General features: G+C 39.5%; 1 protein-coding gene across 2 annotated transcripts in view; it reads left to right on the plus strand.

Moving 5' to 3' along the window:
• The window catches only part of RASA2 (RAS p21 protein activator 2), a 42,865-nt gene extending 39,533 nt beyond the window's left edge, over positions 1–3,332 (plus strand). For both annotated transcript variants that reach the window (XM_032225126.1, XM_032225125.1), the window contains exon 24: positions 458–3,332. In XM_032225126.1, coding sequence (XP_032081017.1) covers positions 458–488 — 31 coding nt within the window. In that variant the 3' untranslated portion in view covers positions 489–3,332. The remainder of the gene's footprint in view (positions 1–457) is intronic.
• Positions 3,333–14,261: the final 10,929 nt, after the last annotated feature.

A 14,261-nucleotide genomic window follows, 5' to 3' on the forward strand; every position in this document is an offset into this window, starting at 1 on the left:
CTAGTTTTGGGAATGCAATGTGTTTAGAACTTGGAATTATCTCTGAGGGCAGTTCAGATGGGCAGTTAAGACCACAACCTTCATTCTCCAAATCTTAATACACTAAAACCATGATTTAATAGACTAATTGGGAAAGGAAGTGTTCAATATTTCCAACTGTTAAATATGAAAATACATTATTTGCATTTGTTTTCTCCTTTCCATAGGAATGTCATTATGCAAATTATATAAACTGCCTCAGGTTTTGTAAAATTAAGATGTATGAATAGATCCCTCATCCAGATTGTTTCCTTATTTGTGGGAGATATTCAGGTGGATTTAAGTCTGCTCAGTAGGAATCAGTAAAATTGAAATTTTGTTGTTATCTCAAAACACAGCATTTATTGTAAGTGAAAAATAATTTTTAACTTGCTGTCTCTAACAAATAGTTAGATAAGGTTCTTTTTTTCTTTTGTAGAGAAAACCCAATTGTTGGAAAAATTTCCTAACCAAAGGCACTTCAGTAGAAATGGATTTTGAAAGAAAAGAATTGGAATAATTTTCACTCTTTAATAACAAACTGCTTTTGTGATCATTCAGTGAATTTAAGAATATACATTTCCTGCAAATTAGCTGCATTCATAACCTTATTTAATATTTAACAGTGGAAAGAACAATCTGGAATCAGATTTCTGCAGGGATAAGGGAAACATATCCATATTGTTTAAAGAACTTAACATACGAAAATATAAGTAAAGCATCTAAAGCTGGGACGATCTTCTAAAGAAATAAGCTTTCTAAGGAAGAAAACAACTACCACCACCTTCAGTTGGAATTTTATCTGCCAGGATAATCATCAGCTTCTGTGACTATCGCTATTATCTGGACAAAGATATTCTGACAGGCGGCAAAAGAATTTGAAGCTTTACATTCAGCGCACAGTCACTTTTAAAACTTCCTTTCTTAATCTACAGTATAAATGTGTTGTATTTTTTAAAAGAACAGAAATGATGGTACTTTTTCAAAATGTGCATTGACAATTAGCAAAGTTATGTTATTTAAGCGGTGTCACTGAAGCAGGACAAGTCAGGGAATCTATATGTCTTGTTTACAATTGGAGTGAATAGTGAAAGATGTGATATGGAACAATTGTGGTTTTTTATAACACAGTAGTATTTTTAGTGATTGGGGTTGGGGGGAAGGAGAATATATGCTGTTCATATAATACTGTAGCTGAATACCATGAGGCATATCATTAATAATACTTTTTTAAAAAATGCCTAAAAGTAGACGGTATACAGTGAACATTGCCATACCCAATTGTAACTAGCTCTTTTTGAAAGTCACTCCAAGCACTTTACATATCTGGTTACCCCAGATTATAATTCTAGATACTTTATAGTATTTAATCATTATGATCAGTTGAATGATCACTACTGTCATACTTTTATGATATTTTATATCTAGGATATTTTTTACTTGCCAAGTAAAGTTTTGAACTAAACTTTACTTTTAGAAATTCTTAAACTTGCCTTGTTTTATTTGTACCTATAGACTGATAAAAAGACCGGTATGTAATAAATATGAACAAACTAATACTTGGGAGAAGAAAAGGCTAAGTTTTTAAAATCAGTATTATATGACATTATCAGAAGTCAAGCTTAACTCAAAAGAGACTTTACCTTTTCTTTACTGAATGTGGTACTACAGAAAACTCAACTTGGGAGCAATTTATTAAGCACTATAAAAATCAGTGTATTTCCACTGAAGTTAACATTCATGATTATCTGTTTATTGGGCTTCTTACCTTTTAATACTCCTGTTTACTATTATTTGCCATCATTCATTAAGACTGCTTTCATTGTCTAATAGAAACATAAAATAGGGATTTTAAAAAGATAAAACTGGCTTAAATACTACATGATTGTAATGGTATGCTAGCAAAATAAGAGAACTTGCCATTGAGGTAAATAGTCTGATCCTAAGACTGAACTAACCGCTAAATTAAATGCACCTAAATAGAATTTCTTTTTCCCAATAGTTGATATCCTTATCATAAATGTTTTTTTATATTTTTGTTTGAGACATAGGTACAAATACTTATTAAAAGAAACAAGCTCACTGGATGTATAAATCTATCAATGCAGATTGTGCATTTGGGGTAAAATGTAAGGGAAACTGTAATAATTTAGTGACAGAATGAATGATACAGATTGTATAACACAATCATTACCACAAATTATAACTAGTAAGTGCAAAGCAAAACACAAGTGTGATGTAGAGGAATGATAACAGAAATTGTGTCCATGTTAAAGCCTGAACGTCTTTTATGCAAAATATCAGAAAATATGCTTCCTTTTCCTTTAATAAAAATTATATTTCCAAAGTTAAAATACAAATTTCCACAGAAAAAGGGAAACAATAGCAAAGCAACTAAATGACAAAAAAGTGTATTAAAAATGCACATATATAGTTACCCCAGTTGATTACTGATAAATATATTTCAATAATAATAATTTCCCCCCTTGCAAAATAGGTCTACCGTTTATAAACTTGTACAGCTCTATTTGCCCAACTAATTTGACCTGCCAACTATTTACCATTTAAAAAGTTATCAGGTAAACCCAACAATAAAACTAAACTTCAAATACTTTTAACCATATATTCTTGTATTTCACACACAGAAAATTCATAACAGCTTCTAATCTACCATAAACTACTGTAGTCATTATCTCTGATCTATCCAGGATTAAATCAATCTTCGACTGATTCTTTTCCTTAAAATTATAAGCATTATAATATGCTTTCATTCCTATGCCTACATATTCATACATGAACTTTAATACATTTGGAAATTGCAAATTATTTTAGTACAAGAAAAAGAAGTATCAATTTTATACATAATTTAAGCATGGAGAGAAATAATCTTTGAGTTTTTTAAAAAAAGTGGATCCTTGATGAAGTATTAGATTTTCACAGATAATTCTGAATCTTATCATCTATGGAAGGAAAAATCAAGGGATTCACCCACAGAAATTCTTCACTTCTATCTCCGGGCTTCCCTTTCAAATAGGAAACAGACATGAGTCAGCCGAAAATATTCTAGATTTATAACTATCAGTCCAAGAATTATTTTATTCCTGTTTACAGTATTTGACAGTAAGAAAAACTATTTCCTTCCTGGATTATACCAAATCAATAGGGTATAATTAAATGTGAATTCCTCCGCCCTGAATTATTCCTATAACACCAATTTAAGATTGCTCTATTGAAATATTTCTACAATAGAAATGAAAGCTTTATTTTGTTCTGAAAAATCTAGCATTTGAATAATAAATGGAAATAATTTACAACCATTGGGACTACATTTTGTGTCTGTTTAGTGGGATTTTTTAATTAGATATTTCTGTGTAATTGTCATAGAGGAATATTGTATACAGAAGCTCAACCAGCCAGCTGCTAAATATATTTCCACCTCAAATAGCTAATATGCTATTGGTTTTTAGTGTATGGGAGAGGCTAAGTTGACTTCCCCCATAAGTATTTATCTAAAAATATTCATATATTTATGTTGGGGTTTCCTCAGTCCTGTAGATATGTGTGGAAGATCACCATTTGACATCAATATATATGACTGAATAATATCATCTTGAGACTTTTAGGCAGTCAATCTAGTTACAAATATAGTTACAAATATTTAAAAGATTTGCTATATGCTGAATTACAGCATTACTTTGATCATCACTGTCATTCATTCTGTTCTAATATTAGTTGAGCTAAGCTCTGTAGTATTTTACGTAGTAACCACATAATTGTAAGATGCTACTCAATTCTTACTATTATTGGTATTCATTCAACTTAACCCTTTTGCTTCCCAATCACAGTTATTCCCTTTTTTTATAATAGGACTTGCAGGGAGTATACAATACCTTTTCAGAAAGCATGACATCTAGTATTGAAGATTTCATTCTGCAAATAGTATTAAAATACTATTATAATAGTTGTCATTAAAGAAAATAGAACTATGTTAGTTTGGGTATTGTTCCCTACACCTACTATATGTTATCAGCTTAATGAAGTAATTGTTGAGGGCAATCATTGGGAGGATTTCTAGAGAGGCAGAGATGAAGAGAAAGGACCATGAAAACTCTCAAGACATCCTCTGACTGGACCATTTGCTCTATCACCTACCAAAGTTCTAATTCCACCAACCAACTGCCCTGTAGGAAGGATACCAGGATCTTTTTTTACAATTTTTATTTGCTTTTTTATTTATGATTTTTGATAACTGATTGCAAACTGCCTTGTAAAATGTCTATCTTGGAAGTCAGATTATAAATAATTGTCATGAGAAATATTTTTATCCTACCCAAAAAGTGGTTGATTTTTAGGCTTTGTACAGGCTTCACGCTTGTGGATGGGTTCATTTATTAACTTTGTTGGGCCGTTTTTCTCCCTCTGGAGGCTTCAGTGAAGCCTCCTGAAGCCTCTGGAGAGCGAAAAACAGTCCTATGGGCACTGCCTTCCCCAGGCTCCTAGAAAGCTTCTGGAGCCTGGGGAGGGTAAAAAATGGATCCACAACACGCCAAGGGCGGAGGTTGCACACGCATGCATTAGGGGTGTCACATAGTGTGGGCATGCCCACACATGATCCTCCTGCGCTCCCTCCGCTTTTGGCATGTGATGGCAAAAGGGTTAGCCATCACTATTACATAATGAAAGACAGGACATTCACAGATACCTTGTGACCATCATGACTAAAACAACACTCCTTGCCCAAGTGAATTTTACCAAAATTCTCTCCTCTGAAATAAAATTTGAAAGCACATTATTTTAAATTGAATTGGAACAGAAAGGGAAACATCAGAATTTTCAACACGGTTTTAATATAATGCTAAATGAAATGTTTATTTTGTATTTGGATTGCAATGGGTTGCCCACTATTAACAAGATCTAGCGTACACCTCATACAATATTTTTTTCCCTTTTTTATCAGAATTCCTGATTGCAAATTCATTAGGTTATTGAGCAAATAATGTACACTATTCTTATTTTTGTATACCTTTTTTGTATTAAAGGACCTCCATGGCTATCTGCTTGTTCTCTCAGGGATAGGTGCACAGCAGTAGCATATGAAGCATTGTGTCCTTAAAAGTCTTCATTCCTATTTTAACTATGGGTTTTACATTGTTCTTTTACAAATACCAATTTGACCTTACTGGACCAGAAAATCTTAAATCACATTCAATAATTATTTTCATTTGACAATTATGTTCATCTGACAAACTAGATTTATAATTATTACAGGAACAAAAGCACTTTCAAAACAGATGGTATTGTACCAATGAAATTTTGAGGCAGTGAAAATCAACACAGCAGCACTGAATTAGTTTAAATTTCCATATACCATATCAGTGTTGATGGAAACATAACCAAGTGCCAGACATAATTCCAGATCTGCCCATGCAATTCTTTTTGTCAATTGTATATTTCCTATGCAGTAGAAAGTTGTACATTATATTTTGTACAAATAGGTGAGAACTATTGAAAGGAGTTTCTATTTGAAGTAATCCTAAGTATTGTCTGTTCACTACTTAGTTTTTGTTGGCAATGTAAATTTAACAGTGTATTTTAATGATGGTATATTGAGTATTAATGATATATAGATAGATATTGTTTTATTTAAAGTTTATTTTCTTAAAGTATTAAAGTATAATAGAATTGTTTGAAACTTTTTATTGCACTTTATTTTAGTTCATTTCTTAAATATGATAGAATGTAAATGAAATTTCTTTGTTCGGAGATGTTTAAAATCAATAGTTTTACCACTAAAATCAAAGTCAAATTACATAAGTATTTTCACTAAACTATTAAATTATAAAGGGTTTTGCCAAAACATAATTTTATGCAATTTAAATGGAATAAGTAAAATAAGATGAATGGAGATTTTATTCATTGAAACCATCAATTTTATTTTAAAATAGGTATAATTTTGTACAAGTAATAATTGACAAGAGCAAAGTAAATATTTATTTCCTTAACAAAATATATATCCTCAAAAATATAGTTTTAAAACTTATATTCCAACTAATACAAAGGAAGACATAAGAGAAATATTTGAGATTTGCAGTGTTCATATACCACTGTGATACAAACACAATCAATTTTACCACATTTACAAATATCAATTTATTAAACACAGAATTTAAATTTAGGCTCAGATTACATCTCATTATTAAAGATGCCCAGCAATATTGAAGATGATTTGTGATTTAAAGTATTCCTGTTGCAGTAAATAGTACTTATTTAATTAGACAAAGATCTCATTAGGTACAACAACATATCGAGTTCAGGGGAGTAGTGTAGTTGCTGCCCTCGGAGCACACAGTCTCCTGCCCATAATTACCTTGTCAATTACTTTCAAGTACAGAATTCTGTTCTAATGTTACTGAAGCAGCCTGAGATGTCACCATGTGAGGCCAATTGCCATTTGCTTCAACAACAGCATCAAATATCGCCAGGAGCCGAGGTGGCGCAGTGGTTAAATGCAGCACTGCAGGCTACTGCTAGATCAGCAGTTCAGCGGTTCAAATCTCACCGGCTCAGGGTTGACTCAGCCTTCCATCCTTCCGAGGTGGGTAAAATGAGGACCCAGATTGTTGGGGGCAATATGCTGACTCTGTAAACTGCTTAGAGAGGGCTGAAAGCCCTATGAAGCGGTATATAAGTCTACTGCTATTGCTATTAACCTTTACTCTTTTCACAAACTATTTGCTTGGTTTATTAAATTTGGCTCAATTAGTTAATTAACATTCACATATTGGAATACTTGGCTTTTTAATTGTAATATTTTCAGTGATCTATGGATAATAGGATCTGAAAGTAGCATGAGGCTATTTCAAGTATACTTGGATAAGTTGTCATAATAAACAATAATTTTGTTCCATCCTCTACATCATAGTTTCCCAAAGACTCAGTATAGATAATCTCAAGGGTCAATGGGACTATCCCATTGGTGGTGGTATTATTCGTGAAACTTCATGAAAGGGTCAATGAACTGAATAGTTTGGGGACTCCTCTATGTATTTGATTTTATCTCACTATATGTAGTTGCTCTTTATTGAAGGCTATTCTAACTCAATTCCAGGTTGTGGTCATTCAAAAATCTGTGAGGGAAAGATACCAAAGACGCTAAAACTTCAAAATATTTGGATGGAATTGCACAGATGAAAAATATAAAATTATTAGGTTACAGGAGAAAGCTATTCATAATAACTTAAAGGACTTTTTCACGGGACGAACTGGATGGGGAAATTGTAGCCAGGAATACTTTCTTTTGCCAAAAGTGGGTCTACAACAGCAACAAATCTCTGTAAAGTTTTTAGCTTTCTGGTACCTTAAATATTGAAATCAGTAACAGGAACTTTAGGAAATAGTTTTCAAAGGTCAGTGTGTTTATTCCGTATCAATGAATTTTGTATTTCAGATGTTCTTACAAATGTTAGGTAATTTGTTCCAACAGCCTGTTATAAATCTGGCTAATGAAACTTCATTAGTTTTGGACAGGATGGAAGAAAACCAGGCATTTTGCTATTTGCATTAGTGAAGCACTCTTTTGGTACCTCTTTAAACAGATTTATTGTAGAAATAAGCTTCAAGATAACCCATTTATTTTGTTTTCATCTCTCACATCCTCTCCCAGGCCAACATTTTCCCCTAGGGATATATCCCTATATCATCTGCACATCCCCTGAGATTTTATGAAGTCAAGCTTGAAAACAAAAAAAGGACAGCCTTTGTCCGGAGTTTTCCAGTTCATAATTTCCACAGTATTTTGATAGAGAAATGATTGACATTAAAGATTTAAGAAACAACACTGCAGCAAAAAATACACCTTTTATTCCTGGGTAGCTTTTAATTAATTATAAATTCCATATTAACAATGTAAGAATAACAGTGTTAGGAGAAGCAATAATGGTTGTTTGTGTTAAAGATTCATTATATGTAGGACATTCATAGTTAAATTTAAACTATCTCACAATTAGTGAATTTGTTGACTTTGCCAGTTTTATTTATGATGGATTTGTTTCTTTATTTGCAGCCTAAAGAAACTAGTTTATAATAACACATTACAAAGTAATTTTGACTAATTTCTGTGAATGTAATGAATTATACTTAACAAACTCTTAAACAAACTCCAAATGATTTTCGGCCCTACCTGTATCCCTAGAAGTTCCTCTTCCAGATTTCAAAGCAGTTGCAGAAAGATTTTTGATTACAATTTATTTTTTTATTTTTTTAGTGCCTTTAGTATTTATATTGAAAATTAGGCTGCTGAGAAAAATGGAAGGAAAAATTCCTTCCTCCCACTCCTATTTGAGCCTCCTCTCTAGTGTCAGCATGGCAGAGATGCCTATAAAAGCTGCAGCCAGGAAACAGGCAAAGAAGAAGCAGGAGGAGAATAGGGATGTGTGGTTCTGAAAGCTGTACAGCAGCAACAATAGGAAAAAGTCAAATAAAAGGTGTTTTTTCCTTCAGAGACTAAGTGATTTGGAGAGAGAAAAGTGGCAAAGCAAAGCCCAATGTGGGAAAGTGCAACTGCCCATTATTAAAGAAGAAGAAATCCCAGAGGGAGGGGAATTAAAGACAGACCAGTGTCTGTAAGAGGAAAACATTGTTCTATATTACTAATACCGTATTTTCACCCATATAACCCGCCCACGCAAATAACCCGCCCACGCGAATAACCTGCAGATTTTCAAGATCGTGTAAAATGTTTCCCGTATACCGCGCCCACTTATATAACCCGCAATGAGTAAGCCATCGGCAAACATTACATTAGCGCTATTCCATCGGACCTACCCATTAAAACCAATCGGAGGAGAAAGCCTGGGCGAGCTGGGGAGGGGTTGGAGGAACTCAACTCAAGGGAGAGATCTTGAAATTCAATAGAAAAAAAAATGCTTGGGTTTCGGGACGCCTTCGTGAAAACCCCACCCCTGGCTATGGGCGAAGTGACCAGGAAGAAGCAGGAGGTGAGAGGAAGCCTTCTCTGGGCTTGGAAGTCCGGCAGGAAGGGAAGGGGAGGAGGCGGCGGCGCGGCTGTGGCTCCGTTTTCACACACACACACACACACACCCCTCCCTTCTTCTGCTTTGCTCTGTGAAAGGGCTTCACTGCCGAAGCATTTTGGTTTAAAAAAAAAAACACCGTCCCTTTCTCTCTCCAGTTAACAGGGCCAACCCAAGTGGTGCATTTTATCTGGGAGACGCCACGCAACGAGGGAATCTCCTTTTGGGGGGGTGTGTGAGACACTGACAGAAAAAGGGCAAGCAGTGGCCGTGTGAGGCGGCCTTGAGAGCTCCAAACGACCTACCGTACTGGCTGGCGAGGTTAGTTCTCTAAAGGCTGTTGAAAGCTCCGGGGAAACCCCTTTTTCCGCCCTCGGAGCCCCCGGTGCTTCCTCAACCTCCCCCCCACACTTTTTCCGTTGGTGTGGGAGAGGAGAGAAAGGTTAAAATGTTTTTGAAACATAAAAAGAATCCTTTGTGGGCAAACTTAAAGCTGCTGGGCTGCACGGGCTTGCTGTAAATTGAGGGCATGTTTTGCCTTTATTTATTTTGCCGCCTTCCCTTCCTCGGAGGGGAACGCTTGGAGCAAAAGGGACCCCCGCCTCGTTAAAGCCACATCCGATGCTTCACCTACAAACGATCCCGATTCTCCCGCGTCCTTCCTTCCCTCCCTTCAGAGCGAGGAAGCGGCAGCTCGTCCTCTCTTGGGACAACTTGCGAAAAACTGGAGGGAGGGAGCGAAAAAAGAAGCGAGAAACGGATATTTTCTCCCTCTCGTGAAGGGGGGGGGGATCTGGTGCTTTCTCCGCTCGGCGACTAAGAGCCTCTCAGATACGGCGGGGCTCGAAGTGCCTCCCGTGAGGAACGGTAGATGCTCTCTCCTCCCCAGCCCCCCAGCTGCACACTTTCCTGTGTTTGTGTGTCGTCTCCCAGATAAAATGCACCACTTGGGTTGGCCCTGCGTTTTTTTTTTAAAACCGAAGGGCTCGGGGCTGAGGGCAGAAGAAGGGCGACGGTCGTTAACGCCGTCCGCCTGAACCTCGCCGCATCCGGCTCTTTAACGGGGGTCCCTTTTGCTCCGAGCGTTTGCGAAACTGTGGCTCTGGGAACTATAAAAGGGGATAAACAAGTTTGGAGGATCCGTCGTCGCCTCTGCCGCTTCCTCGCTCTGCCAACTGGCTGGGTGTCGAGAAGGTGCCAAAGAGGAAGAGATCAAATGAATCACCCGAACAATAACAAAGGAGCGGAGAAAGCACCAGATCCTCCCCCCTTCACGAGAGGGAGAAATCCGTTTCTGGCTTCTTTTTTTGCTCCCTCCCTCCCCTTCGTGCCTGCCAGAAGGGAGCAAAAAAAGAAGCCAGAAACGGATTTCTCCCTCTCGTGAAGGGGGGAGGATCTGGTGCTTTCTCCGATCCTTTGTTATTTTTTTGCTCCCTTCTGGCAGGCGAGAGAGCATCAACCGTTCCTCACGGGAGGCACTTCGAGCCCCGCCGTATCTGAGAGGCTCTTAGTCGCCGAGCGGAGAAAGCACCAGATCCCCCCCCCTTCACGAGAGGGAGAAAATATCCGTTTCTCGTTTCTTTTTTCGCTCCCTCCCTCCAGTTTTTCGCAAGTTGTCCCAAGAGAGGACGAGCTGCCGCTTCCTCGCTCTGAAGGGAGGGAAGGAAGGATGCGGGATTGGGTTGGCCCTGTTAACTGGAGAGAGAAAGGGACGGTGTTGTTTTTTTTTAAACCAAAATGCTTCGGCAGTGAAGCCCTTTCACAGAGCAAAGCAGAAGAAGGGAGGGGGGTGTGTGTGTGTGAAAACGGAGTATGGTAGGTCGTTTGGAGCTCTCAAGGCCGCCTCACACGGCCACTGCTTGCCCTTTTTCTGTCAGCGCCTCACCCCCCCCAAAGGAGATTCCCTCGTTGCATGGCGTTTGTGGCAGCCGAGAGCGCGGAGGACGCCGCTCCTCCTGCCGCACGTGTCGTGTGTGTGTGTGTGTGTGTGTGTGTGTGTCGTCTCCCAGATAAAATGCACCACTTGGGTTGGCCCTGTTAACTGGAGAGAGAAAGGGACGGTGTTTTTTTTTTTTTAAACCAAAATGCTTCGGCAGTGAAGCCCTTTCACAGAACAAAGCAGAAGAAGGGAGGGGTGTGTGTGTGTGTGAAAACAGAGCCACAGCCGCGCCGCCGCCTGCTCCCCTTCCCTTCCTGCCGGACTTCCAAGCCCAGAGAAGGCGAGGGGCTGCAGAATCCGGGCTTCCTCTCACCTCCTGCTTCTTCCTGGTCGCTTCGCCCATAGCCAGGGGTGGTGTTTTCACGAAGGCGTCCCGAAACCCAAGCAGGAAAAGGGAGAAAAGGAGCCCGAGCCGGAAAGCACCAGATCCTCCCCCCTTCACGAGAGGGAGAAAATATCCGTTTCTTGCTTCTTTTTTCGCTCCCTCCCTCCCCTCCGTGCCTGCCACAGTTTTTCGCAAGTTCACGCATTGTTTTAATGTCGGCGGAAGGCTGTCCCAAGAGAGGACGAGCTGTGGCTTAGGTGAAACGGTTAAACTTCTGGTACCTCTACGCGAGCCCATCTCCTGCCCGGAGTTTGTTCACGCTTCCCTTCTCTTTATAGGAAGAGTACGGTACATTGAAGGGAGGGAAGGAAGGAAGGACGCGGGAGAATCGGGATCGTTTGTAGGTGAAGCGTCGGATGCGGCTTTAACGAGGCGGGGGTCCCTTTTGCTCCAAGCGTTCCCCTCCGAGGAAGGGAAGGGGAGGCGGCAAAATAAATAAAGGCAAAACATGCCCTCAATTTACAGCAAGCCCGTGCAGCCCAGCAGCTTTAAGTTTGCCCACAAAGGATTCTTTTTATGTTTCAAAAACATTTTAACCTTTCTCTCCTCTCCCACACCGACGACTAAGAGCCTCTCAGATACGGCGGGGCTCGAAGTGCCTCCCGTGAGGAACGGTAGACGCTCTCTCCTCCCCAGCCCCCCAGTTGCACACTTTCCCAGAGTCCCGGGCCCTTGAGGGCGGGGGTGGGGTGAACCAAAGAGGAAAAAGTGTGGGGGGGGGTTGAGGAAGCACCGGGGGCTCCGAGGGCGGAAAAAGGGGTTTCCCCGGAGCTTTCAACGGCCTTTAGAGAACTAACCTCGCCAGCCAGTACGGTAGGTCGTTTGGAGCTCTCAAGGCCGCCTCACACGGCCACTGCTTGCCCTTTTTCTGTCAGTGTCTCACACCCCCCCCAAAAGGAGATTCCCTCGTTGCGTGGCGTCTCCCAGATAAAATGCACCACTTGGGTTGGCCCTGTTAACTGGAGAGAGAAAGGGACGGTGTTTTTTTTTTTTAAACCAAAATGCTTCGGCAGTGAAGCCCTTTCACAGAGCAAAGCAGAAGAAGGGAGGGGTGTGTGTGTGTGTGTGAAAACGGAGCCACAGCCGCGCCGCCGCCTGCTCCCCTTCCCTTCCTGCCGGACTTCCAAGCCCAGAGAAGGCGAGGGGCTGCAGAATCCGGGCTTCCTCTCACCTCCTGCTTCTTCCTGGTCGCTTCGCCCATAGCCAGGGGTGGGGTTTTCACGAAGGCATCCCGAAACCCAAGCAGGAAAAGGGAGAAAAGCAGCCCGAGCCGCCGAGCCAGCCCACTGCCGCGAGGAAAGTGGTGGTCCCAAGCTCTCCCTTTAGTTAATCTGTGTAAAATATTTTACGTATACCCCGCCCACTTTTATACCCCGCAGGGGGGCGCTGTGCATGTAAAAAACGCATATAACCCACGGGTTATATGGGTGAAAATACGGTAGTATAGGAGTAATAGAATAGTAATAATAGTAATAGCATATGAGTAATTGTATAAAAGTAATAATAGAATATAGTAATTCAACTGTCCCAGTACTTTTGTGGGGTTTTTTAATCTGGGTCAATAGAGTGAGTAACAGTTTAAAAAAAAAAACTCTGACATTTACCCATTTTTTAAAAATTCAACCAAATAGAAATATGTGATTGCATTGTAAAAGGTATTCTGCATAATGCCCTAGTGTGACATGTTCTTTTTCTCTCAACTTGAGAGCTTTTCATCTTGGCAAACCCCAACCTTGCAGTACTGAGAGAAACAATTGCCAGATAAAGGATGCATTCTCCTAATTCTCTTTTTGATAGTTTGGTGTTTTCATAAATCATAGTTCTGAGACGACACAAGTCATAGGCGACAAAAAGGTAAACATGGGATTACACTGTTCCAATTTCAGTGTAAATAATTAATGAGGAAAGGCTCTAAACCCGTGATGGCAAACCTATGGCACACATGCCCGAAGTGGCACACGGAGCCATGTCACCTGGCACGTGTGGTATCGCCCGTTCATCTTCCAGGTTTCTGGTGCGCATACACTCACAACAATCAACTGGCTGTTGTGCATGTGTCAGTGCCGGAAATGGGAAGAGCTGGTCTTCTGTTTTCCAGTGTGAGCATTTGCGCTGGCCAGCTGAACATCCCGTGTGCATGCACACCAGTACAAACAGGAAGACTAGCTGGCTGACAGGGATGCACATGCCGGAAACTGGAAGTTCATTTTCCAGTGCACGCATGCCCCCTGGGCAGCTCCTCTTCTAGGTTGCAGCCCAGAAAAGCGTTCATGCGCACTTCCTTTTCAGCCATCACTGCTCTAAACCTTTTCAGATATGGCTCTGTGAAGCAAAGCTGAATTAAAACAAAAATAGAAATTTCTAAAAATGACTGGATCACTGTATTTTAGCAACACGATAAGACATTTTTTTACAGACTTAAGATTTAATTGTCTCCATACAGATATAGTATAAATGTGTAGGAAGAGCAGATTTTTAATTAGGGGGGAACTCCTGCATTATTGGGAATGCAACTAGTCTAAACTGTTTTGATTGGGACTTGCTGGTGAATCAATATTAGTGGCACATATAATTAAAATTGGCATTTAGGAAGTTTTAAGAATGTGGAACTGATGTTCCATTGAACAGATATGGAACTAAAGTCAAACCATGGATATGTTTTTAGTATACCATAAGAATCTTTCTTTCTTTCCTCCAACATGACCATTAGAAGATGGAAAGAATCTGTTTCTGGATTATATAATGAAAAATCACATTATTTTAATTATATTTTAACAGTTAAGTATGATTAGTTTAGCTGTGATTTGTAGAAGCATACCAAAATCATAAACAACAGTTTGACTTGTCCAAATATAACAATGTAACCTGAACAGGCAACTATTTTCAG

The sequence above is a fragment of the Thamnophis elegans genome, chromosome 10 (genome assembly GCF_009769535.1).
Source record: "Thamnophis elegans isolate rThaEle1 chromosome 10, rThaEle1.pri, whole genome shotgun sequence".
NCBI lineage: Eukaryota > Metazoa > Chordata > Lepidosauria > Squamata > Colubridae > Thamnophis > Thamnophis elegans.